This window comes from Strix uralensis, chromosome 4 (assembly GCF_047716275.1).
Source record: "Strix uralensis isolate ZFMK-TIS-50842 chromosome 4, bStrUra1, whole genome shotgun sequence".
Lineage (NCBI taxonomy): Eukaryota > Metazoa > Chordata > Aves > Strigiformes > Strigidae > Strix > Strix uralensis.
In genome coordinates, this window is record NC_133975.1 from 93,177,129 (window position 1) to 93,205,022 (window position 27,894).

General features: G+C 38.5%; 1 protein-coding gene across 8 annotated transcripts; it reads right to left on the reverse strand.

The window, feature by feature from the left end:
- PSEN1 (presenilin 1) lies at positions 1–27,889 on the reverse strand. 8 transcript variants are annotated; one of them, XR_012628867.1, is made up of 12 exons: positions 27,793–27,889; positions 24,809–24,952; positions 18,705–18,961; positions 17,287–17,428; positions 13,468–13,535; positions 11,505–11,725; positions 9,098–9,196; positions 7,721–7,807; positions 6,692–6,865; positions 4,496–4,614; positions 3,739–4,176; positions 1–3,658 (listed from the first exon to the last, which is right to left on the reverse strand). XR_012628867.1 is itself a non-coding variant. In XM_074867939.1 (11 exons), exons 2-11 carry the CDS (start codon positions 24,890–24,892, stop codon positions 4,021–4,023), a joined length of 1,407 nt encoding a protein of 468 aa, XP_074724040.1. In that variant the 5' UTR covers positions 24,893–24,952; positions 27,793–27,889; the 3' UTR covers positions 1–4,020. The 8 variants fall into 8 exon arrangements, 7 of the variants coding, with proteins under 7 accessions (XP_074724040.1, XP_074724041.1, XP_074724042.1 ...); XM_074867939.1 differs by having other exon boundaries at positions 1–4,176; XM_074867940.1 differs by lacking the exon at positions 27,793–27,889 and adding an exon at positions 26,964–27,063 and having other exon boundaries at positions 1–4,176.
- Between the last annotated feature and the right edge of the window lie 5 nt (positions 27,890–27,894).

The window sequence follows — 27,894 nt, forward strand, 5'->3', positions numbered from 1 at the left end:
TCAGGATCCATGCAACTTTTATTTTAATAATTAGACAAATACAGGAAAATTTGCAATAATCTATCAAAAACGTATCTTATCAAGAACCAGAAAGGTGTTTAAAAAACATTCACATTCAATTCAGGTTATGTACAAACCAGTGTTTGTAAAAAAGAAAACAGCAAATGCTTTGAGTGTAAAAGAATTCCGTTCTACTTCATGTTTAGGTGTTCCCAATGACCAAGTTACCACTGAGATGCAATCACAGTGCAGACATGTTCCACAGTCTATTAAACTCGTTTCAACAGCATCATTGCCAAAAGTAATTTTTTTTTATAAAGCATTTTGAGAAGTTTCCTCATACAGTACCATCCACCGAAAACGTACTTCTGCATATTTAATTCTTGTCTGCACTAGTGGCAGAACAGTTGTCATCTACAGGCCCAGAGTACATACAATATATCTCTACATCTCTATAGGTACAGATATATATCTAGAAATCCAAGAAACACCAGTCTTCTATGCCTGAAATAGTCGGGTTCTGCTTTGTACATTGAGGAGATTAGCCATTTTTAGTGGAGCACAGCCCTTGATTATTTGGCTCAAAGAAGTCATCATCTGCCCAGTCAGAACTGTTCTGAATGTGTTGCAATATCACATGTGTACCTTCAAGACTCACCTCACAAAGATGACATTTGAATTTGAGTGCCACCATAACAGCCATACATAGATATGACAGCATCATACACCTCTGCTATAAGACCAGCTTCCAGGCCTCTCTTTTTTGCTCTGGATTAAATCCCCCAACAGAAAAAAAGAAAAAATAAAAAAAGAGAAATGAAAGTGACTGTTTTTTAGGCAAATCTGTAACTTGGAATTATGTTTTCTCATTTATTTATGTGAAGCTTAGCCAAACAAGGAAACTAATCATTGATGTAAGCCGAAAGGGGAGAGAACATCTCCTAACACCCAGTTTCAAAGTATGAACACCGAAACAGTCACACAACAGTTACCAGTCAGTCTGCCGGGGCACAAAAGAGATTAATCTAGCTACTAGGGTTACAAAATAGTTCTTTCAGAGCTACAGTCTAAAATGCCGTCATTAACGTATTAATATAATGATAACAAAAACTCTCTCAAAAATGCAGACTACATACCAGAAGTCTTTCAGTTATACCAAGCTAACCAAGTTGAAATGGTTCACGATCTCAAATTAGATTGGTGTTTCAAGACAAAGGAGAGAAAATTGACACAACCTTCACGCTTATGCAGTAACAACCCAGATGCAAACAAAAACTATTGTGAACTGAACCTTATGGACCCAAGTACTGAGATGATCTTTAGTTGTAAGATCTCGTTTGGAACATAAGCTACCATGACTTGGCACAAGAGGGCAAATCTAGAAAATTTAATCTGGTTTTTGAAGGTGTAGGTAAGACTTGGTAATAAGCACTGTACTTTAACATATATTGGTCTGGACTTGAAAAGTAATTTCCCCTCCAAATTTATTTTGACATTCAAATACACAAACTTGAACAGTTTCTGTGAATATAAATTTTATAGTCTCCACCACTGTACTCACACTAGCTTACAAATTAAAACTTCAGGATAGCAGAAGCAGCTCTGGGGAGTGGAAGACTGGCAATTTAGTGTTTGAAAATTCTGAGCTCTTCCTTGGGTTGCACATCTAACACCCATTCAAGTATGTGGAAAGGCTTTTGTGCATTTCTATAGATTCTAAAGCAACTCTTAATGGAGCTAGTGCTCCCATGGTGCATATTTAAGCCAAAAAACAAACAATAAAGATGACTGCTGCATTTAAGTAACAATTCTTAACCAAGAGTCAGCTCAGATATGCAAAGAGACGCTAGTAATGCCAACTCTTAGCAAACCTGTTCTACACAACGAAACAATAGTTAGGATGCCCAATAAAACACACAAGGGAATTTTCTTAGATACAATGCTCAGGAAAGGGACAAGTTACAATAGTATAAAAAAAAACTCCAAACAAACAAAAAAGCCCCAAAAAAACCTGTTTTAAGTCAGGCGTCATTGCAGCAAAATATGGAATAGTGATTTAAGCTAGAAAACACAAGCAAGTTTGACTTGAGAAGTCAGTGTAAGCAATTTTGATATGGTTAGTTTATTAATGCTATCCACGACGAATCAGCACACAAATGAGATGACTAAAAGTATTTTAGAGGAGACAAGACAATATATTTTATGAAAATGTAAATGCTAACACTGCAGTTAGCAAGTCATACTGGAAAAAAGACAGACATTTCCAAGGACAATCAAAGTAAGCCTTTCTTGGTTTTAAAGCAGATTTATACATCACAGCCTTTCTTTCCCTTATTTGGGCAATGGTTGGTGAGCATCTGTGATGTCTCAGTCCTCTGAATCTATAGGCACTGAAACAAAGCCCCAGAAAAAAGGTAAAAGGAGCTTGCGTCAGGATTTTGACAGTTGTTCTACTTGGCAAGGACTTCAGTATCAAGATGCAAGTAAAAAGGAATGCCCATCAATAGTTCCACTCCCTACACTTCCCTCAGAAAAAAAATTACTTGTACAGAGTAAGAGCCTACGGCAAAAACGACTTCATCTCACACAAGTCTCATTTCCAAGCAATTATTCATAAACGAGTTCTTTCAAATGAAGAAAGCAGAGTTTAGCAGTTTTAAGGTTTGAATCGAATCTTTTTCTTGTAAGAAGTTCAAAATCTCGTATCTTCTTTTCAGTGATTTTGAGTTTCATTTCTCCAGTCTTCAGTTCCTCATGGGAGAGGTAATTAAAGTGAAGAGGCCCACAAATTTTGCTCCTTGTAGCAATAAGTATGTCTCACCTAACATAAGTATCCTCACCAGTAAAGATACTTTACAAAAAAAAAAAATCCCGGCCCAATCTGAGGTGTTGGATGGTTGAATGACCAATTCTTCAGGTTAACAGAACTGTAAACCACATTTCTGAAGAGGAAAAATTTTAGTGATGCATTAGAAGTGCTACTAATAGCACTTTGGCCTCTAGATCTGGCAAACTAAACTCCATCTGGGATTGCTGCAAATGTCTACTTATTTCGTAAGAATTTCAATAGAAGGAACATACACCAGCAATGCAGTCCATGCTGTCAGTGACTATTCTCAAACACAGGGTTTGAAATGGTGTTCTAGCAAAATGATTTGCAAGAGCACAAAGAGTAAGTCCTGAAATAGCTTTTTAATGTAGTTTATTAACCTTTCAGAATCTAAGATCCAAATTAGGACCTTATGATGATCCACTAATGCCAAATAATTCAGTTCAAGTCTAAACAGCTACATAAACCGGAGCACGTGTACAGAAGGTGCACTCCATGCTTGAGGATACAAAGTATTAAAACTGAGAAGAGACTCTAGTTCCAGTGTGGAAAAAAAAAAAAGCTTTTAAATTTACTAAACCAAGCACGCTCAGGCACAGAGGCTATGAAGTGGTGGAGCACTCTTAGAGTGACAGTACTTTCTCCCTTTGTTGAATTGCTACAAAGTCCTTTCTCATTACACAAAGTAGAGTCAGGACTCCACTGTCAAAAAATCACTGCTGAAGAAGTCCGAATTGGGTTCTCTCTTCAAGCGGTTACAGGGACAAGTTCCGTGTGATTTGTCAGCTTCCTCTGTTAACATCAAGGAAGTCCTGAGCACCCTTAATGCTGTGAAAATAATCAACCTGTGGTAAGAGATCACATTGCTGGTGGAAGCATTAGCAATTTTCACACAAGGTGGTCCTTACCAGAGATATGTATATCAGATTACCTCTGATATAATAGCACCCGGTTTAGACCGGCCATCAGGAAGAAGTCACTTTCACACAGGAAAATTCATATGGTGCCCAGTGCAGCAGTTGTCTCAGGAAAAAACAAAACAAAACAAACCACCATCGGAGGAAGTTGTAATGATTCAGGCTTGGAATCTTGAGTATTAAACTTCAGTCTCACTTGAGAACTGAGGGGAAAACATTTTTCCTCCTCCCAGATTTGCTACAAATATCCATAGAGTATCAGCATCAAGTGTGCTAGATATAAAACTGATGGAACGCTAGCTGGTCCATAAAGGGTTGCACCAAGTTATCTGTAGCAAAGTAAAAAACTAGCCCAAAGGTTATGGAGATTGGAAGAGCTGGTAAGGCCTTCTTAAAGATGGCAAGAAGCAGAAGTGTAAGGCACAGACCCTAAGGGGAAGAAACAAACAAACAAACAAACAAAAAAACATAGGGAGAAATTAGGGAACTCTGACAAGCAAAAGATTTTTTTATATATATATATAAAAAAAAAAAGATTCCACAAAAATACAAGATACAGTTCATGCCTTCCTAAACGAAAGGCTTAAGTGACAGATGTACAGCCAATGAAGAGCACAGCTAAAGCCCTCATCAGTTTTCAGTCTGGCCACCAAGTAAACAAATTCCAAAGAAAAAAATGTAGCAGTTATGACTTTGTTCCTGATGAACAATAGAAAATATCCCTGTTACAATATTACATTATACTCACAATTAATATGGCTACAAAACATGCTAAAGTTGTATTCCAGTCCCCGCTTGCTGTTGCAGAGGCTTTGCCAACAAGGACACTGTAGAAAATGAAGTCTCCTAAACCTAGCTTCACTCCTCCTGCAAAAGTGAATATATGGCAGCATTAAGTATCAGACCATCTACTAATATTACATATATAATTGTCAGAGAATAATACAGATTTACATTAAGTATCAACAAGACTAGTACCAATCTCAAATCAAGTGATAAAGAAAAACTCTTGTGAAACAAGATGGCTTAGGAACATTATACCACTCGATTCATTCATCCTAAAATTAGATTTTTTCTATATTCCTAGTCTCCCGTACATACAAATGCAATATATACAAACTCAGATACTTGTAATTGTATTTGTTGGGGGGTGTCCACTTTTGGTTCTCATGTCATATTCAACAGAATACTGAAGTACAATTCCTTTAAGATAGCTGAGGGAGGGGGAAAACAAGTAAGTCCCTTGCAGATGATATTTTATTTGCCAGTTAGAAACCTATATCCAGCAAAATATTCCACTGCACCTCCAATTTTCCTACAGAATTCTTACTGAGGTAGTTCTAAAAAGCACTTGCATGTAATCACAGAGCGTATTACAGAGGCAAAAACCCAACATACTTAATCCAAGACGTGAAGTTTAGGAAAACTCATGAGTTAATGTCTTATTCTTTTAACTAGTAATTACCACCTTAGCAATAACTCTGGGAGCACAATACTCAATTACTTCTGCAAACAAAATAATTAAGATTTCCTGAAAGCCAGTTCACTTTCTAAGCTTTAAGTCCAAGATACTAAGTCAAGAGAGCCAACATCAGGTCACCAGCTGTTTTCATCTGGCTACTGTTTCCTTTGTCACCTGATTATAGTCCGGCCCAAAACCCACTTTAGAGTTCTCAGAGGAACTCAGAGCATCAAAACAGAGGTGTATGCCTGGTTGATCACTGGGGAAAAAAATAAAGGAAAAAAGAAAAAAAAAAAGAGGCTTCTTTCAGCAGGCCTCCAATATATGGTCTAGAACAGTGCATTAATGAAAAGCTCCTGAGCACTAAAACACACCCTTTAACTGCTCAAAGTTGGATGCTTGGATGCTTGTTTTCAGCACGACAAGACAATACACAAAGGCAACTGCTAGATAACTCCTTCCACACAAGCAAACTCTCCAAATTTCTAATAAGCCACTCCAAACTTCTAGTAAACTAATGCTGGCTGACAAGTCTGACTGGATCACTGCATACCTGTCATTGCTATTTGCTACAGGAATACAGGAAGGAGAAATTTAATAGTCTGTTTTACAGTTAACTAACCAAAATAGCCCAATTGCGAAAATTTTTGCATCTTAATGTTATTTTTCTAAGCTCTATAAATGAAAATGGATTCGCAACACACTCTGAATTTGGAGGTTTTGGGACAAAGTAAACTCTAAAATTGTTCTTAAAGTAGAATTCTCTGTATTTTTAAACAGAGGAGCACCTGAGAATCAGAGGAAGCAGCTGCACCTGCTAAATATGGCAGCATCACATGGGGAGAGCAGTTTATTAGACAGGCAGACCCTAATTTATTTAGAGCTTTGCAAATCTAATAGCAGCTTAAACTCTGACTGGAAATCATGAGTCTGTTAAAACAGATACCTGAATATTGATGTCATATGCTCTCCAAAGCTACTGCACCTCAGCAAGATGCTGGAGAGCATGCAAGCCCATGGCATTCTGCATTCATTTCAGTCTCCAATTAGGTTTTAAACACTGCTTTCTACAGAGTGGACTACAGTAGTTTAATCTTGAGGCAAAAAAACATTAATGACTTCATTTACTGGGCCTAAAATCTGAAAGAGGTGATACACAGCAAAACACTGTGTGAAAAAGACAGAAGTTAATGCAACTGACTGTATAATGGTCTGAAAGCAGCTTGTGCTATTGAAGTTTTGATTCTGTTTATCAAACTGAAGACCAATTTGGCCAGTATTACTCACTTGTGCAGCAAAACCAAAAGCCACCAAAAAGCAACTCCATCTATTTCTATGAGGCATGTCAGTATTGATCATGAGCAAGAGCAGCTCTTCATCTTGCTGTTAGCTCACAGCATACTGTATCTGTGCAGTCAGGATGACTGAGAGTAACTAGCTTCAGATTTACTAAGTCTTTCAGACACAGTACACCATACTCACGTTCTTCGGGGTCTTCGCTTGTTTGAGAGTTACTGGGTAGAGCCTGAACAGCAGCACGCGATTCAGGCGTTGATTCAATGGGTCCTATTCTATTGTCCCTTTGTTGCTGCCATTCCTGACTAAAGCCACCATCATCTGCTTCAGCATCTTCATTCTGAGTCTGGTTTGCCGGAGCTCAAAGGAAGAAAGGCATTTAGATCTCCTTCAAAAATGTGCCTTCTAAAACACAACAATCTCCCCACATGTAAGATCATAGAAAGATGAGGAAAAAAGGAGGTATTCCATAATATTTAGTAACATTTAACACTGGCACACACCATTACAAGACATTCTCACTTAGAATTTTAATACTTATTTAAACAATTAGGAGTCAACGTGCACTCTGCAGTCACAGCATCTACATGTCGCACTCAAGTCCTAGTATTCGGGAGTACTTCAACATAACAGAGGGGAATTTCTGGGGTGACTTAATTTAAAGATCACATTTTAAGGAATAAACTCTCATCTAATATTTCATTAGCTTCTTTAGTCAACATTGACAGCTTAATTTTCCAGTAGATTAGAAAACTTAACTGAAAGTTACATATACGTACACCCCTTTAAGCATGTTAAATTCAGAAACTCTGCTCTGCTTTAGTAACAAGTGTAAACAAACAAACCCCATGTTTTTAAACACTAGCTGTATAGCCAAGAGGTCTAGACACACTTCTGTTTAATACAAATATAAATGAGTTAGCATTATACTGTATCATCCCAATTTGACGAGCAATTGAGCTCAGTCAATAGCTGTCTATTGAGAGTCATTTCACCACCAACATTCTCGATCCCAGAAAAATAAATGCAAGAACATTAACTGCAAAATAAATAAACAATTTCTGAAGTCTTGACAGATTCATGATTCCTAATAAGGCCTCCATGCTTTCACTCTTCTACAGCAACCAGGCCACTTAAAAAGCTGAAAAACAAGTCCCCATAAACATGTATTCCAATAAAATGACAACTATAAAGGCTTGTCAAAGAAAAACTCACCTTGTTTATCGTAAGAGGAGTTTTTGGAAGCTTTCCGTTGGGCTTCTGGATCTTCCTCAGCCATGTTCACTAGCCATATCATTGTCGCTATTAAAAAAAAAAAAACCAACAAAAAACCCTCCACATAGCTAATCATATCTTCAGATGCATGCAATTCTGAGATAGCATTGGCATCAATCCTTCTTTTTCTTTTTTTTTTTTTTTTTTGGATACAAGTATCTTTTGCAACAGGCAATTTTACTCTCATTAAAGCACAGTAATAGCTGGAACACAGCCAGTACCAGCTACAACATGCATTTACAGAATTGGTGAATAAAAGTTTTATTCTTACTAGATGTTGAAAAAAATGGCAACAGCTGTTGCCACAGAAATTACTTCTATAGATGGGGCACACTTTGAAAATCTGAATCAATGAATTCTTTACTTTTTTCCATTAATCAGTTCTTTTATCTGCAAGTATAAAGGTCTATTAAGACTGGTACTGAGGTACCTCAATTCAGAGGCAGTATCTGCATCAAAGTTCATTGTTCTCTGGCCCCACCATCACAAAGAATTCTCCAATCTGGAGGTAATGAAATATTGTCACACTTAAAATGGTGTATTTTAATTCAAGTTTGTGGTTTCTCAGTGTTAACTTCTCCTCCCACAAAACAGAACAAGGGTCAGCTATGAGTAGTGTCAGTAAAACACAGCAAGAGTGACAGCTAAAAAAACCCCCTCCTCCTTCTCCACTGTAAACTTGCCCCTGAAGTAGCCAGTCTGTCTACAGCACACTTCCAGCTTCCAAACACAGGCCTTTCCTGAGCACCAGTAGCATAATGATTTATGATTAACCTATTTCACTGTTTAGCCATATGATTATGACTAGCAACACGAACTTCAGAAACAGTTGAACTATGTACTAATTGACACACAGGTCATAACAGCAATTTGCAGCTGCAGGGAGAAACAACGCATCAAAAAAGACAAGCCCTGGAGAAAATAGTTCTGTAAACGAATCTCTTCCTGGCAATTTCTCCCTTTCCTTCCAGTAACACACAGGTTATTTAAGCACTGAAAGCTGATAAATATTTTCTGAAAACAAGTACTCCCTTTGAATAGGCTTAATTCACAGCCTAATGACATACTACTCTGGCCAAACCAAAGTGTATTACCATTTTTCCTGTTCGTATTGTGTAACAAAACATGCTGGTTTTTATCTTGAAAGATCTTGGCCAGAAGATGTCCACATTTTTGAGTCAACAGTGAAAGGAAAACTGAGGCCCAAGTGAACAGACTAAGAATTCCAGCTGACGTGTTAAAACACAGAAAAATGAGAAAATCACTGCAGCTGAGTGAGTGATTGTAAGTTTAAAATATTTAATGGAATTTACTTACAGGAGTAAATAAGTGCTGGGAAGAGAGTTTCATTTCTCTCTTGAGCCGTTTCAACCAGCATACGAAGAGGACCTTTAGGACACAGGACAGCAACCAAATCTGAAAGGAAGAGCGAACAGATCTTATTATCACTGCAGACATACTTACAAGAAGGTTTTTCTGTAACACCTGCAGAGACTGGTAATGAGATAAAAAGCTACCCTGAACAAAGACTTATAAAAGCGCCATTGGCCACAAGTCAGTATCCTACAGGAACACTTTTTAATTTCTCAGTTATACAACCTATTTTACATATTACTGTAATAATGTATACAAATTAAAAAAATGTGATGTTCCTCACTTAAGATATTATGCAACTGCAAATGCATCTGTGTCTGTATGTTGACTTACAAGTTGAAAGCACTTAATTCACAAAAGCTTCTACTGAACTAGCATCTTGGAAATACCCAATCTTGCTTTCTATTATCAAAGTTTTTCTTAACCAAAGTTTAATGCTGAAACAAATTTTTAAGACAACAGGTGAGGCTTATGTAAGTTCTATGAAGTAGGCATGACTGCCAATTTATTCCCACTTAAAGAGGAAAAAAGTGAATGTGCATGTAAAGATGTAAAAAGAAACAGATTTACTAAGCATTGTGGAAAAATGCTGTGTTTGCATAGATTTGAGAGGTGTTCAAAGCATATTTAGCAGAAGAAAGTAACAACAGCTTTAAGTTGCTTCTCTCATTTCTTGTTCATGGGACAGTGTATGAAACCTGGTGAACAGGTAAAAATTAACTGAAAAGCCATCATTTACAAAATAGGATGACTGCACAAGTTACTCACAGATCAAAGAAGAGTATTACGGAAATCTGATCTATCAGATGCTCCATCTGCTTTCTCACCTGAATGTTGATGGTCTGTTAATGAAATCTGCTACTTTACAGACAATACATCAGCTACTTTTCCCTTGTCTTGCGTATTTGGACAGAAAGCTGTAATATTTACATATTAACCTTGCTACTACCTTTTGCAGTTGTCCACTCACTGTATGTCTTTCAATTCATTTGAAAAAATTTGACACCAAAAGGAACAGCTTCCTTGTCAGGAGCTGTATGCTGCACAGAGCAGGCCTTCTGCACCTGAGCTAACTGCCCTAGCACCACTGCTGGTCCTGCTCAAGTGAAGAACTCATAGTATGCTGTCACAGGCTTTGAAACTTACCTCCCCTTTACTCAAAACCACCACATTATGGCCTTGGAATGTGATCTGAAGAGTAATTTCATTTTGCAATCACTGAATGAAGGCTGAATGCTTGGAATACTCAGATTTGTTCCAGTCATACGAAGGTTGGCAGTGGGGAGGCGGGATGGGAAGGTTTTCTTAATGTGCTTTATGATCCATGAGCGTACACACAAAGGACATTTTTCCTCCCGCTGAAGAAAGAGGACACCTAAGGAGTACACTGACCTACCAGAGCTAATCAAATCTTATTAACCCTTGCACTTCTGTAACTGGACAGATTCTCACTCTTGATCATTATCAGTGACTTTCAGAGTACACATCCATCACACTTACATGCCTCCAAAAAAATTCAAGTTATGAGCACATCTTCATGGATACACTTAGCTGTAAATGTTTTAATTATGTCTAAGTAACAGGATTTTAGTCTTGCCTACGATAGTATCTGAGATATACAGTGATCTTCTTACCAAGTGTCCAGTGCCCTCTAAAGCCTTATAAAAAAACTACATCTGGGTATCTCTCAGTCATCATTCTGAAAAAGCATAATATGTGATAATTCAAATGAATTTTCTTTTTATTAAAAAAAAAAAAAATCAAGGAAACAGACCTCACAAGTATATCCTTCTAAACATAAAATGACTTTGAGCAATGAAAACTGCCTTTAATCCTTCCTTGCTTCTTTCTCATTATATTACTAAGCATGGATTAGGGTGTTGTTTCTATGTCCACAAACCTGAGCAATTCATAGGTTGGGCAGATCTATACCTTTATGGGACTGTACCCAAACAATAAGCTCCTAAATTCTGAACACACAATAGTTTTCCAAGAGTTCTTGGGGAAAATGAGAAGCCTCCACCTCCATAGATGAGATCAAAATGGCAACATAGATCTCCTATCTCCTCCTCTCTTGAATTACTTCAGTTCTCCTCCCCAAAGACTTAGAAAGTCCAGAAAACACAAAGGAAGATGGCATCACACAGTCACACAAAGCCCTTAGCTGCAGGGGACCAATCTCAGTTTAGATCATGATCTTATTTCTGAAGTCTGTAATCACCTTTGGATGATACCCAGCCACACTCACACTTTTTCTTTTTTTAAGGTCTAGTCAGACACACGGAAGAGTCAGGGAATAGAAGAAATTGCCACCATAATACCTGTTACTATGCCTTGCCCCAGACCTTACCATACACTGAAATGACAGCCAGGATAAGCCACGCAGTCCATTCAGGAAGGTACTTAATGAACACCAAGGCCATGAGAGCACTTATCATAATGAGATATGCCTGCTGGAGCCGAAGCGGACCCTTCCAATGAATACAAATCATTCCCACAACACCGAAGTTCCAGATCATGAGTGCCACCGTAATGTAGTCCATGGCAACGTTATACGTCTTAAAAACCTCACTAAAAAAAAAAAAAAAAAAAAGAAAGAATATAGACTGCATTTACTTAAAACAATGGAAACAAGTTACAGATGCAAGCTTCAGAATATTATTTTTTAAAAAAAAATTCTTATTCAATGTAGTGGCACAAATGTAAAATTCTATCTCCAATTAGTATTAAACTATTCTTCACAAAAGGGATAATTTTACCACTGTTTTCTTCACACCAACTCTGTCACTTTTCTGAAAATTTTCCTTAATTTTCTATTTCTTTCTCAATCAAAGCAGAAGTTGACAGAAAAGGACATTACTGCAAAACAGTCATTTTGATTATGTTCATGATTTTTAAAAATCAGAAGAATAAGAACTTGTGAGGTTATAATGGATCTCTAAAGGCAGGCAAACGGATCTCCTCCTACTTACCTGTCACCTGTGGAACGGAAACACTTTACTAACTCCAAAGAAAGATATACATGGCTATTCTATTTTATTCTTCACCACAAACACTAAAGTAAAAAGCTTTCTTTTTGGATGTACAGTGTTACTCTGTCACACCAAATACTATAAACTAATTAAGACCCTCAATAAGTAAAACCAAAATAGACAAATACATTGTCACCAAGTCACAGATGATTTCCACTGACCCAGGGGAGATACGGTTATGATGGCTTTTTGCAGATTCTGCTGCTACCAACTCATCAAGCCACTAAGAACGTTATAATCTGCATGATATGTTCCTCCAGGAAATTTGTCTTCCATAGTTGCTATCTGGCCTGAGATGTACAGTGTTAACAGGATGCCCCTTACCACCATTGTGTATAATTGGTCTACAAACTCCCTCCTCACTCATTGGACCTCCACAAAAGGAAACCAGCACCGCGTGAGGCAGCAGGGCCAGCTGAAGGAAAGCAGAGTGTCAGGAAAGCCTTCAGTCTTTCTACCCACACATGCTCATGGAAGATTGCCAGCTTCAACCCAAACCCAGAGAAGTGAGCCTGGCAAATTGTCTCCACACAGCCTGCATGGCACTTGTGCAGCACACATTGCCCTGTATTTCAAAAATCGTTATTAAAGTTAGAGAAAATACTGACCAAAAAAGGCATCACAGATCACTTTTGGCAAAAACAGTGAAGGAACACTATTTTCTTCCCCTAGAGACCAAATTAAGTAACCTTCTTCAAATAGAAGTTATCTGTCATTAAGTGGTACAAAAATATACACAGTATAGTAATTTCATGGTATAACTCTAATTACAAACGCTGATCAGGTCACTCATTGTCGAGAATACCGAGTATTATGTACAACTTTTCTTGATGTCTGGATAAAGGCATGTTTCCAAATTTGAAAAGAAAAACATTGAATATATTCTGGTGAGAGAGTAGATTCTTTTCAGCTGATTTTTTTCTGCCACTACCATGCAAACAGCTTTTGCATATACATCCCACCACCAAAGCCATGATGTAAACAACTTCCCTTGAGTCATATAGCTATGAAAAATTCAGTTATAGAAGGTATGCTATCAGAATAAGCTACCCTGTGAAAGATAGCTTATTATGGTGATGCATGTGATGGACAGCTTCTGTACAATATGCGATGCACTATAAACCCATAAATATCTCTTTTATGTGTACTCTATGAACCTACATGAACCTAAAAATTTTATTGCAATAGCTTATTCACTATCATTCTTCTCAAGATTCGAGAGCTAGTTTCAAAATAAATATATACATGAAAAATAGCATATTCATGCTTTAGTTCACTTACCCCAGGTAGATGAATGAGAAAAAGAAAAGCAGCAAAAGAGAAGAAATGATAAGCCAGCCATGGATCACCTAGAAAAAAAAAGATAATACAGATTTTTTTAAGATTTGTTATTTTTATATATATAAATATATATATAGATATATATATAGATATATATAAAGTTAATATCTACTTAAAAATGATTTTAAGGTTATTTCCCCTTTTGTGCAAAGAAAATTATATTCAGATATCTCTCTCTTGGTTGTTGCTAAATTCATATTTAGGCTATAGACGTTATTGAATTTCAATTTACACTTAGGAATTTTAAGTGTTTTGTGGTCTTTCAAGAGAGGTTCTCTACAATGAAAACTACTCTTTATATATTTTTAGACCATTTTGATAACAGTGGCATTATAACATAGCAGAAGTATCCAGCATTAACACAGATGGAAAACATGATTCATTTTTGCGCAATTAAGAAGCCTGCTCTGATTCCAGATCTTTTTTGTAATACAGTTACAGAATTAAATGCTGGAACACTGAAAAACCTTCAGTGCTTATCTGTTGAAATTCAGAATTAGCATGTCATCAGTGAATGGCTATATAAGGATTCCTGTATTCTGTATCAATCATCTATAGATGTAATCCCTCATTTTGATAAGAGAGCAGATACACATGCCCAACAATTTAACAAAAAACAGTTCAGGGTTGTACTCAGCAGAGACACGCATAGATTTAAACTTGGAAATGACAGGTGCTCAGACTTTGCACTGACGAAAGTGCATACCATTCTTGTATATTACTGTGAAAAATTAAAAATTAAGATTGAAGAGCCCCATAACTGAGAATGAAACATATTTGTCATTTGTCAGATTCCCAGCACAGAATCTTTTACATAAAACCAGACCCAACATTGCAAGCAGGTAACCAGTCAGAAGCAATAATCTAGAAATTCAAGCTGCATAAGAAATCCTGCTTCAAACAGACATGCTCAGTGGAAAATCAACTGGTTAAATTAGCTATATATGTACACCAAAGTATTCAGAAACTGTTTAGAAATTGTGTTATCTATTTCTCTTCTTCTGAAAGATGTATAGTAGAGTGCATCTTATGTTATAGTTTTTGAAATATTTTGCAAAAGTTAATTTAAAAGTAAAGCCCATATGCACACAGACTAAAGGAATCAACATTTACGTGAAGCAAACAGGACTTCACAGCAAATTAAGAATCTAGCTATTACAATTAGTAATTTAGTGCATTTAGTCTAATACTAAATGGTTCATAAGCATTTTTAGAATGCTCAGCAATTTTTGAAACATTCTTTTTTCTCATTCACACTCCCTGTCTTTCAAAACAGGTTCAAATTTAACCTTCAACCTAATAAAACCTGTCATTTAACTTGCTAATCTAACAGATTGGCTTTCCATATTCGTTAGTGTAGTCTCAAAAAGACGTAAGAATTTCCCACATGTAATAAGCATGGTGCCTGTAAAGATGCTGCAGGAAAACTGCCAAAGTATGTGTCTCAGCCCATCAAACTGTCACCACTCACTGCAAGTGGGGAAAAAAAAAAAAAATATACTAAAGCTGAAGACTGATAGGTACCTGAAACAGAAACCAAATTTCAAACAACTTAGATATACAAGTAGTTTTACAAGTAGTGACCTAACAAGAGTAATTTTATTTCTCTGTAAAACTATTTGAAACCATTTTAAGAAAATGGCAAAGAAAGCGGTGTCATTTCTTTTAGTAATAACATGACTTCTATCTCTAGTTCTTCTATTTGCAGTATAAGTTCTTAAACTTTCTTACCACTTAAGAAAATAATGAGAATAGTAATGTTTCCTTCCAGTAAAGAGTAAAATGCTAACAATGTCAAACACCAAGGCCACAGTCCAGTAAATGTTTACACACACTCTGCATAACTACCGTCAACAGTACTAAAGGAGGTAGTTTCAAGAGTTGACATAAATAGGCATTTTACACACAGATGTTTGTTTTATTCTCAGTATGTATCTCATTTGCTATAGCATTTTCCAAATCACCAGCCTCTTTTCACACAAGTAATTTTTCCAAAGTATTTCTTGTAAATTCTGGCTAGTGTTTTCCTAGCAGAATACCATGACAGGTTTGTTGCCTTCTAATTAAAGAATTTCCATTCTTCATTTGACAACAGCTTCAACGCTAATTGATTGCGGTACAGAGTTGGCTTTGCCTGCTACAACTTGAACAAAAACTAAGGATTGCAGAACACAGAGAATTAAAATGCGCTACATCAGCCAGATTTTGGGTTGGCAGACTAAAACAATAAAGAAGATAAAGAATAATGAAATACGTTAAAAATAAAAGATAGTCAAATACAATCACCCTCAAAGATGCTGTTTCTGTTTAGATTTAGGAGCTAGAATCAGGACCATGCTTAACTTACCACATATGGGAGAAACACATGAAACTAACAGCAGTTAAGCTGAAATAGTGTTTCCTTTCTTCAAAAGAGTTTTCAGATAAAAATCTTGTGAAGATAAGCAAATTATCACTACCAGCTGGAGGCCTAACATTCTTTCATTCCAAGTTCCATCCCTTATAATCTACATGTACATTCTACATATAGAACTGCATATAAAATAGAATTCAGTGGACAGGTAAGTACAGCATTCTGGTATAGCAGCACAGAAATACTCTGTTAATAAATCTAAAAAAAGGTATTTCTTTTAATTAGCATAAAATGTAACTACAGGTCTAATCATTCTAATTTTTCAGTATAACAATTATTTTTGTAAGAAGAGTGTGCAGTGCTTTGTAAGGTCAACAGGGAAGCCAAAAATGTGAAAAGCTTAGTAAAAACTAGTTGGTGCCTTCAGCACCTGAGGAGAACCTATTGGCTGCCAAGGAACCTAGCTGAAGTACATCAGTTATTTGACTTCATTAGAATAAACAGAATTGACAGCTTAAAAAGATAACTTCGGCGGTTCAGATTTAACACCACACTGTGATAAAAGAGAAGGTCCATACTTTATAAAACAGTATTCCAAGCTGTATGCAGATCCAAGCAAAAAATCATCTCCCCGGTCGCTCCACAGATACTTTTGTAAAGGGGTTTCACCCACAGCCGTGAAGACCAAAACCATTTTTCCCTCTTAAAAACAAAATAAAGTAGAGCAAAGCTTTGTGCCAGTGCATGGATCCTTCTGCCTGTTCTACAACTATGAAACGGATTCAAGGTTCTGGCTGCACACTGGGAAGTTTTATTAGGTCAAGCCTTGTTAAATGGGTCATTAAGACCAAAAGACAACCAGGAATTTTCATGAATAACTCCTCCCAGACAGGTGACATTGCAATTATTTATGCTAAGCCTGGACTTGCCTAGATTACATCATTATACAACTGAAGTCTTTCACAAAAGAGCCTTAGAGTCTCTGTGTTTGCTATAAGGATATTGCCTGGCATGTACAGCCACACACACACATCACACTGTTGGAAGACTTTTATACTGGGGGCAGCGTGGGGAGAGGGGAGCCCTTGAAAAGCCCCTGAAGTCCTGAATAGATTTCAAATTGTAGGACCAGGTCTGTACTCTGTAGTTCTTGACCACTGGAAGACTTCAGTACATGATACATTTCACAGAACAGGAAGCAATACCACCCTAATTCTGACTGACAACACAGCCAGCAGTGTCAGCACTGGGCCTCTGCCTCAAAATTGAAACAGTGAATTGAATCACCAATTCTGCTACTTTTGCTCATTCATCCTTGATAACCCTTCATTTTGTTCCATCCTCTATAATCTGTACTAATAAATAAAACTAGAACAATTACTCAAGTCAATTATATTTATACTCACCTTGTAGCACCTGTATTTGTAAAGCACAACCAGGAGTATGGTCATGACAATGATAACGCTGATCATGATAGCTGCGTTGAGAATTGAATTCAGGGCTCTCTGTCCTACTGTCTCTGTCTCTTCTGTGAAAGGAGTGTAGATGCTACAACAACAAAGAGTCAACTGAAATATCAGAAACATCTGTGCATTCAGTGACATGTGAAGCCAACATCAAATGAAATTGCAGTAATCTTTCAATTCAGAGCTGTAAAAGCAACAGCTGTTTTCTACTTAGGCAAAATTTGAAAGGTGGCATAGTATCATATTAGGCAAACTTTAACTTAAAAAAATAAGTTCATTAGAAGACTTGCCTTTCCTACATTCTTGGATTATTACTATTTTCTACTTTGTCAAACAAAAACAAAAAACTGAACTTCACACTGTTTCATACGATTACTGACACGCTATGAATTGTTAGACTACTACTGCAGCTAGACCTCTCTAAGCACACCATCTAGTGGATATACAATGAAAGGTTCCCCAGTGATTTCAAAAAACCAATGATGGTCTCATCCTGGGGAAAAAAATGCTTAATTTGGGGGGGGGGGGGGGGGGGGAGTGGTGGGGGAGAAAACACTCACCATAAATAAAATCTCAAGAAAAATAATGTTTTGATCAACAACTTTGACAGTGAAAAATAATTTTGACATTCTTATATTATACAAACATTCCAAAGCCAAACACACTTTGAGTCATTTTGTCTAAACGTTTTCACAGTGGAACATTTAGACTGATTTGCTGCAGGTTCTGACTGGCTCAGTGTTCTTCCTTTGTCTCCTTTCTCTCAAATCAGCTTTCACTGAAATTGCTTTTTTGGGCAATATTAATATTTTGCAAAAAATAAAGAAAATAATATCCATACAGGAAACCTGCCTGGAAAGTTTCTGTAACTGCAACAGAGGTGAACCTCATAAAGCTACCTTTCTCTTGCACTTGAATTTCTTCATGAAACAGCACAGGCAAACCAGAACTTGGCATATATGCTGCTTCATTTAAATGAGTAGCTTTTTTCATTTTCCAAAATCTCTGTATTCTAGCAGAGTACAATTGAAATGGCTTTGGCTCAGGATTGAGTTTATTTTATAAATACCACAGAGCACAATGAAGTATTAAAATGAGGACTAGGATCTGAACCAAACAGTAACAGCCAAGATGTTATCCCAACTGGTCACCACACAGGCAACAAATGTCAATAGTATCACGAATATAGAGTCTGGTTTCTGAAAGGAATAAAACAAAACTATCTTCGGGTTGATGGCAGGGAGAAGGGAGGCAAGAGAGAGTTCACTGCTTGAATTAGACTCCTGAAGAAATGGAGATTAAAGGAAACTATCTAAGTAAGTCCACCGAAAAGATAAGGGAAAAAAATTGATACATACAGCTGTCCATCCTTGCGTGTATAAAAGCTGACAGACTTGATGGTTGCAACAACGACCACCATGCAAAGTGTGACAGGTACAAACAACATAATCACATGTTTTGCTCCATATTTCAGTGTCAGCTCCTCATCTTCTTCTTCGTCTTGTTCCACCACTTGCTGAACGTTGTTTTGTGGCTGCCCATTGGTCTCAGACTCAGGATTGTCATTTCTTCTGCGCTCACTATTATCATGGCGACGTCTTTCGCTGTTGTCATTCTGCAAAACACAAAAACCAGTTTCCTCAGCAACCATCCACAATCATATTCTCGTACACTAAGCTAAAGGGAAACATGTAAGGTAATATTTACTGTCAAAAACACTTGCTGCAGCAAGGACTTAAACAGTAGTAATTAATTGCATCATGTAGTTATCAAAAGAATAGGAGCACAGGATTATGTTAGAAGCATTTATATTAAAAACAGCAGCAGCTGAAAGTAGACTGGTTGTATCTAACAGCCTATGTCACCCTTCCTTTAAACAGAATTAAAAAAGCTGAATTAAGACAGCTTTTACCCTTGGTTCAAGCCACATCTGACACAAGGAGGCATGACAGTAGATTGCTCATAGCTTGACAAGAATTAACTATATCTGTTCCTAGAAGTAATGCCAAACAGACATTTATGACCCTAACTCCATGAAAATCCCAAGAAAATGTCTACTTTCCTTAACATGTTACTCTTACTACAGTGCACTAATTAGAATATATATTAAACTGGAGTTTCATGAGGTATTGTGTTTCCACATTTTTAGTGAGAAGAATGACACAGATCAGACTCTGGTAATTCTCAGTCTTCATAGTGAGGTCTGATCCCAAAGTTTTAGCATGATGAGCTACTACTCCACATCCTTTCACTGACATTGAAGAAATTCCACCACTCTAGTCAACAAATATGAAAGAGCCTCTTATCCTTCCTGATACTGCTACATGAAACACCAAGGGTGTAATTCAAACACAGGGACAGAGGTAAATTTTCAACGGAATTAAGATTAACCACAAGCAAAAACACAAACTGGGAACACCACCCACAAGTAAATGATCAGGCCTGCACTCCTGGTGTCACAGACTTTGGTCCCTCTCCAAGAAGCCCTGTCAGCAGGGGGCATTCAGCCTTCTATATGTTGTGTGCACATACAGAGAACACAAGAGGAGAGTGAGCTATGTTTCACCTGTTCTGGACTATAAAGAAACAAAACCATTTATGTTTACCAGCCACTCTAAACAAGCCCTAAAATGCAACAGTTTACACAGACTACTTTTTTTTTTTTTTCTGTATTACCATGTCCAAAGTCAATGCTGTACTGTTCCCATTCTCCCCTCTCAAGAGGTTTAACATAAAAGATGTAACACAAAGATTTTTGATTCCTTGCAAAATTAATTTAATTTCTTCAGAACTACTTCATTTACACAGTTCAGTTTGAGTAAGTGCACTAAGACAGCCTCAGATTAAAACATACAATAGACTGAAGGAAGATACCTTTTGCAATACCTTTAAAATATCACTCAGTTTTAGTAAAATTGCTTTAGACATAAGATAGGGCATTGAAAATAACCTAATGAATTTCTGCTTAAGTACTCTTGTGCAGGTAATTTCTTCCTTCATCATGCAATGTTAAAGTCTCATTACCTGTTCTTAATAGTGTTTCCAAACATAACTGCTGACTTTTATCTCATTAAGTCACTGGAGTTTTTCGATAAATCAATAGTAATTTTGCAGATTCTTTATACAGAATTTTCCCAGCCTCACCCTCAGAAAAGGTAAGATGTTAAGTATACACTCAGGAACTCATAGTGGGGTTTTTAAAAGCACTTAAGTGATTAAGGAGCACAACTCCCTGGACTTTGAACTGCAAACACTGACATTGCTAAAACCTTGGTTGAAACTTTACAACTTCCCCAACTCATGAAAAATTTGCTTTTACAAAACATTACAAAGTCACAATACACACCAAACACTTTGCCTATTTACTCCTTTTTTGTAGTATCCTCAGGATCAAGCTCAGCAGGGTTTCAAGAACTGTCCTCTAAGAAAAATGGCTTTATTTTTCAAAAAGGAAACAATATAAGGGAAGAAAAAAAAAATTGTCTTAATTAAACAATTAAAACTAGCAGGCAACCAGACTTTTAAAATTAAAGTTTTAACCTTAATTTGAATTTAGTATATTAACTTAAGGTATGTCCTGAAAAAGATTATGGGTTCAATATTATTTCTTACTAAATGAAAGATGCATTATAAATCACTTGGCATTTTGCATAAAGTTCTCACATACAATTATTGAAAGTCAGATAGAAAAGGAATATGGGAGAATGCCAATAAAGAGATCATGTTTAATTATTCTGAAATGCTGGCTGCAACTGAACCTCTTCCTGTGCAGATTATAGTTCAAATGTAATTATTTTTCACTTTGATACTAAAATATTTCATTTCTCTCAGTCTACCACAAGACAACAATAAGCTCACCTGTCTAAAACTGCCTAAGACGATCATAAGTAACACTACATTGGAGAAGATCAGAGCCCTGGAACACTTCACAAGTAAAGCAGACCTAGGTTTGTGCACACTTGCAGAATACGTTGCTCATTCTCTGCTGTAGTAGCAGTCTTGCATGCGGGAGCACTTACCCCTATCTTAGGCACAGAAGTATAAAAAAAGAAAATAAAATCCACAGCTTTGCAAAGCAAACATAAAAACAGTCAAAGGAAAAGCCTGAATAACTAGCACATCACTACAGAAAAATGCAAAATCAAACATAAAGAGAAAAAATGAAGAAATTAGACCAATCTGTGCCATTTTATTCCCTTCATTAGCTAGGAACAAAGACACAATCACAAAATCCCTTTACATACTAAAACACAGTGCATGAAAACCAGACCAGCAGTTTTAAGACTTATAATCAGATAACCAGAGTTATAAGAGCTATTCTCTCATTCACTGTCAAAACTAGAAAAAAGTTGTCTTTTCAGGCAAGTGTGCTGCTAAATGTGACATGCACGTGTCCCACTGATTAAAAGAACAAAGTGCACTCATATCCTACCTGATCAGTATTAAACAGAGCAGAGGCCAGGGACTCTTGATGAAGTGGAAGCAAAGGAACAGACTCTTCACTTTCCTCAGACATAGTTAAAAGTGAAAATTCTGAAGCTAAAAAGTCAGTAATACCTGTTGTGACACCATAAGCAAACGTAAGTTATGAACTACGCGCTTTCAGGTGAATAAACAGTATCAAAAGCAAATGATAGGTATTTTTTTTTCCTATCAGGAAAATAGTTAATAGCAAACCCAGAGCAATGCCCCGGAACCAAGAGATAAAAAATTAGCATATTTGATAAGAAGTTTTTATTTATTAGATCCAGATTTATACATCAGGAGCAGAACGCCATGCCTGATGGTGGGCACAGGCTTTACTAGTTCTCACATCCATCATTTATGTTTAAAGGTCATTATACAGTGACAGATATTGAAGACTGGGCTGAACTCATGGTGAGTGACTGGAAGAAGAGACGGCAAATTTAGCACTTAGTGATTTCACATGCTGACTGTTAGCCACAAAATCTAGATATGCTGAAGCAGGAAAGGATTTTTGTACGTATGTACAAAACCAAAGCGGATGTGTAGGGGAGAAGAATCATTGCAACTGCTGAAACTACACCTAGAGTCACACTTAAACATGGAAAGAAAAAAGCGCAAATAGTAGTTATTCATCAGTACAGTTTGTTAGAGAGAAGTAAATAGAACCATCCGTCTCCAATTGCTGGGTAAGAGCTGTTGTGTTAAAGGGTAATTTGGCAGAAAATAAACCCCCTTGCATCCCAGCTTATCCTCAGATGTCAGAGGGGCTGGGGGCAGCTAGGTTTAGATTCTGAGCAATATCCAGTTTGTCACTATTAGTCCGGTCACATTCAACTTATCGAACTATCACGACTAGGGATGCACTAACAGCGCACTCCACTTTCACCTCCGTCATGCTCCATGGACTCACACGGCCAGACTTAGAGAGTTTGGCAGCAGTCAATGAGAAACTTTTACAGCTAGCTTAACAAACAGTGCAGTTTATTAAAGCAACAAAAGTACAGGTTCTTATGGATTGCCAGTGATAAATATACTGTCTGCAAAAGCACGTGCAAATATTGAGATTATAAATAATACAATATGTGAAATTAAAAAATGACTCTATATATAGAGATTTCCAAGTTTTCTGAGCAAGCACTCGGGATAGTCCAGATCTTACCCAAAGGCGTCCCTATGGGGGGGAGAAAGAGAGGTTCAGCCCGTCGACTGACCCCAGGAGTCAGAGGCAGTATCCTTCCTGACTTGTTCACGATGATATCTTCCCCCAACATTCCCCCTTTCTCAGGCTATTTTAATGCAATTTTTTATCTTCAAGGTGAAGCTTAAGTGATTCTAGTCATACATACCTTTAATATGATTGGTATAAGATTCTCTTGCTTCGTTTTTAAAGGTATAGATTAACAAAAATTCAGGGCGCAAGCTCGGTGAGGGGTGGTCACACTTTGGAGGCAGGTAGCCTTTGGGATGGAGGTGTGTTTTGGTATTATAATGAGATTATAATGAGCAAAGTTCACACAAAGGACGGCATTTTGTCAGAATATGACAGACTACTGGCCTGGGGTGGCAAATATGCAGCTTATCAGTACCACAGTACAGTGAAGTTCCCATCTCTGCTGTGATTCACAGAGCCTGGCCACGGAGCCTTCAGTCTGCTTCACCCTTCATACTATTTTGCTGGCAGCGTTGTCCAGGGAACCACCGTGGAACAGATTCCTCGCATACCAGTTGTGCTCCACCCTGGAAGCTTCTTCGATGTCATATCTTTCCTCAATGTGTGAACAATGCCATGCCTTTAATACAGGTTTGATTTCTAAGTCACCTCCAGTAATTATTCCACAGGAACACCACCAAGCTTTCTGTAAGGATGGTGAGCCCACAAGTTTATTGCTGAGCTCTGCCTTTTTAATGTGCCAGAAGTGTTCAATAAAAGTTAATCTCTCACCTGTCCAAGATGAAAACAACCTTTTTCACACCCGCTGAAAAAGCACAAAGGATACAGTAGGAAAGGTTCCACTTTCCTATTTTTATTAACAGCTTCCATAATCAGTAAGGTTTTAAGTCCAACTGACTTCTTAATTTAAAAATAAATTTTCACGGTTTATATTTTTACTGCTACAGCAGGATGCTGATCTGAGATAAAGACAAGGATTTTTCAAAATTCTACTTAAACTGGATTGTATAGAAGAGCTAGAGCAGGGATCAACATATTCTCTTGAATCACTGCCATAAACATCGCTACAAGTAGCCCAGCTCACAAGAGTATTTCTGTGTCACATGGAAACCTGATATTCAAGAGCTATAGCAGGAACAAAGAACTGAGCATGACAAACCCAAGAGCATGAGCACCACACCCAAGCAGATCACCTAAACTCGGTTTTACCCAAGCATATGCAGTATGAGTACAGTTTTTGTAACAACTATGTGCTGAGGTTTTTCAAAGCAATCATATAAAACTTTATGGTTTGAGTTCCCCCTCCACCCCACCCCGCCAAAACTTCAAGGACTCTGAGAGCACCCTATCAATTATTCACAAGTAAGACAAGGCAGTGTTGCTCTTTCTGCATAGGAGTAGTCCTCCAGCAACAGCAACAACAAAACCCAGGCTTCAAGCTCTACCTAGACTAAAATTAACTCTATGACTGAGACACGTGTGAATCAAGCAGACCACAGCCAGGCTAGATAAAGAGAGCTCACTTAATCCTCTAAAGGTCAGTGTTTGACACGGGAGCGTCCCTTCCCATTTTCTTATTTTTCTGGAGGGCTTGGTCACTCCAACACCACTTTATACTGGGGGAACTCTTATTTGTATGTAAAAATGTGTTTAGAACATCAGATATTTTACAGAATATTTCTTTCAGCACTGCTTATCACAGTCCAGATAAAGAAAATTACTCCCAACAAATAGATTTCTAGAGTTCTGAACTGTATTTTCATCCACACTCATTATTCATCCTGATTTAACTGCTACCAGGTAATAAAATTGTTTGTTACATACGGTGTTGCTGAGGTGGTTATCAGGGAAGTTTTCTGTCAGCTGCCCATGCTGAAACTGGGGTAAATGTGCAGACAGTTCTGTCATTGGGGCTGTCCTCTGGAAATCACTTATTTCTACACAAAACGGATCTTTCCTCCTGAGATGCTGAAAGGAAAAACACATGTAAAAAGCTTTTGTTCTTACATGACCAGGTTCTCCATCCCCTCCCTACCCCACTTTTTAGAGTTCACACAGACCAAAGACAACCATTTTCTCTCTACTCTATGATACTCAACTGTACCACATCTACTAAGAGATCATAATAGGGATTTTCCAGCATAAAAATAAGAACGTCTAGGCGTTATCAAATTAGTTCATCAGCCACGGAAGTAAGCCAGCAACAAACTAATCATTTAAAACAGTTCTCCATTCTCTCTTGTGCAACAGATGAGAAGCACTGCACGCTTGCTCAGAGCACAACTTGTATATTTTTATATCAGCAGAGTACAATTGCTCCAAGTTGTTCGGTTTTGGATTGCTGATAAGCTCAAGGGGAATCTTCAAGCAAGGATGACTGAGTTACACTTGATCATTTAAAATGTGGCTATATCTTTAACACCGTAATGCCCTAAGAGAGACCTAGAGCTACACAAAATGGTATTTCAGCCGAGCCTCAAGAACTAATGTGTATTCCTTTCCCCTAGTGGTAGGTTTTCTGTATCAGCTAAATGTACATAAACATGCCACGTGCTTGTAACAGCTTTATACATTCTTCCATAGAAAAGTTACATGCTAACATTTTCCTACGCAAACATGAATAAAACATGTGCTCCATAACAAAGAAGAATAAAGCGATATAGGGGAAAGAGGAAGAAGGGTGACGTAACTACGTAAGTTTCAGAAAAAATATAATTTTACAAAACAATGAGTAAGCCTAAATGAATCACCGGCTTGCTTACACAAAACACAGGGAAGTGAATAAACCACTGCCTCAAGGGTGGAGTGCCAGTCCCCACTTCCATCCCAAGTGGCTCCTGCTCCTACCTTGTGCCAACTCCAGCACTCATCAGCCCTCTTTACAGTGGATCTTACTCACTAAAATGGAAGAAAACAAATCCAGGAAAAGAAAGCAATAATATTTTTCTGCTGGTTTATATACTCAGCTAATGTACGGAGGGATCTCAAAAAACTCATACAAGGGAGGACATCACAAAGCAAGGCCTCTCACTTCTGGCAGCAGCAAGCCACAAGTGCTGAAAGACAGCATCTTACTTAGATAATTAAGCCTGTTTTCATACATACTAAGGTACAGAAGCCGTTTTTTTACTTATAAATAAATACACATCTTACAAGACTAGTACATAGTGCTTATGAACTTCAGCACGGATGTAGCTTACACTAAAGAGCCATTAGGAACCTACTTAACACGTCTAGTGGGAGCATGCAAACTGTTTGGAAAAAGAAAGGCAACGTAGTATTCACTAGAATGGCTCTCTTCTATGTTTGTAATTAAAAATAAAGCGTATCTAATTTAAAATATAATGAGATGTAAGATTAGATGAAAATAAATAGGCATTACATTGCTTTTAGCTTTAAAGCTTTTGCTCTAATTTTTCGTTGGGCTAGAGAATATAAACAATGTTGTTTTAAGGCTGCTATTGATAAAAATTTCCAGTGACAGGGCCACCACAAAGGAAAAAGGAGGAGTATTTTTATCCAAATGTGGAGTATCAGAATGAGATTTTTCACATAGCAGCATATCAAAATTGTAATTAAAATACAGAAGGGAAAAAAAACCCCACAAAACCAAAACACCAACCCACAAAATCCTATTTAAAGACTGGTAAAGAAAACGACCACAAACTCACCAAACAAAAAAACAGCTACTGAGGAGCAGAGAGAAACGGAAGACAGGGAGGAGTAACTGAAAGAAGAGTTGCACCAAAGCTTGAATGACAGTGTCTTAAAAAGGCCTCAAAACTTACGGTCTTTTAAAACAACCCCTTTTGAAAACTCAAGAGCTCAGAAAATGCACTCAGGACATCTTCCCAAACAACTTTATTTTCTATTTTTAAATAAAAGAACACTCCCAAGTTTGAAATTTAGCTATGAATGAATGAAATCTAGAAATGAACGGTGCATAAACACACACAAACTTAGTTTTTACTTGTTTTACCTGAAAAGGGACTGATTTTTTTCTAATGAAACTGTTAATATTAAAATAGCCTGTTTGAAACAGTTCTTCCTTGCTTCCTTTGGCTTTCCTTCGCCAGAACGACGGGAGTTACAACTGTAGCGTTCATGCACTTACATTTAGCCTGTAAGTAGAGGTACCACGCAGGTAAGCTCTATAGTGTCCTCTCTACTCGGATGAGAAAGTAAAGCGAGTACCGCCCAGCCGCAGCAGACGCGGGGCGGCCCGGTTAACCTGTGTTTTCTCTCAAACAAGCCACAAGCAGCAGCCCCTGCCCCCCTGGGGAGCACCAAACGCCCGCCGGAGCTCGCCCTCAGCCCTGCCCCGGCCGCAGCAGCTCGCCGCAGCCCGGGGCCCCGGCTCCCTCGGCCGCCGGCCAGCCCGCACGGGATCCCCGGCGAGCCGAGCGGCTCCCCCAAAGGCCGCGAGGACGAGGGGGCCGCCGCGGCGGCAGGGTAGGGGTGAGGGTCGGGCCCCCGCCGCAGCCCCAGCCCGCTCGGCGTCCCCAGCTCCCCGGGCCCAGCGCAGCCCGACTGGCCGCAGCCCGGGACCCTGCCCCGGCCCGCGGCGCAGGGCTCGCACAAACGCGGCCCCCGGCCGGCCCCGAAGCCGCCGGCCCGGCCGGCTCCTGGCGGCCCCGCCACCCGCCTGCGGGGCGGCCCCGGCCCGGCTCCGGGTGGCGCAGCGCGCCCGCCCTACCGCCCCCCACACGCTGCCCGGCCCGGCGGGCCCCCGCGCTCGCCCCGAAATGGCGGCGGCGGCGTGCCCGGGGCTGCCCCGACCCCCCAGGCGCGGCCGCTGACAAACAGACCTGCACGGCGCCCCTCCCGCGGGCTCCGGCCCCGGTTCCTCGCCGCCCCGCAGCCCGGCCCCGCTCGCTTCCGGCCCGGGCCCCGCCCGCCGCCGCGACCTC

What these genes read in the sequence shown, in the direction of transcription:
- PSEN1 (XM_074867939.1), bottom strand. Translation starts at nt 24,892, where the DNA reads ATGACAGAACTGTCTGCACATTTACCCCAGTTTCAGCATGGGCAGCTG. An exon ending in GGCTGTCATTTCAGTGTATG is followed by an intron (nt 9,197 to 11,504) that starts GTAAGGTCTGGG and finishes TCTTCCTTTCAG; the next exon opens with ATTTGGTTGCTGTCCTGTGT. An exon ending in GTTTTGTAGCCATATTAATT is followed by an intron (nt 4,177 to 4,495) that starts GTGAGTATAATG and finishes TCTTCCCCTTAG; the next exon opens with GGTCTGTGCCTTACACTTCT.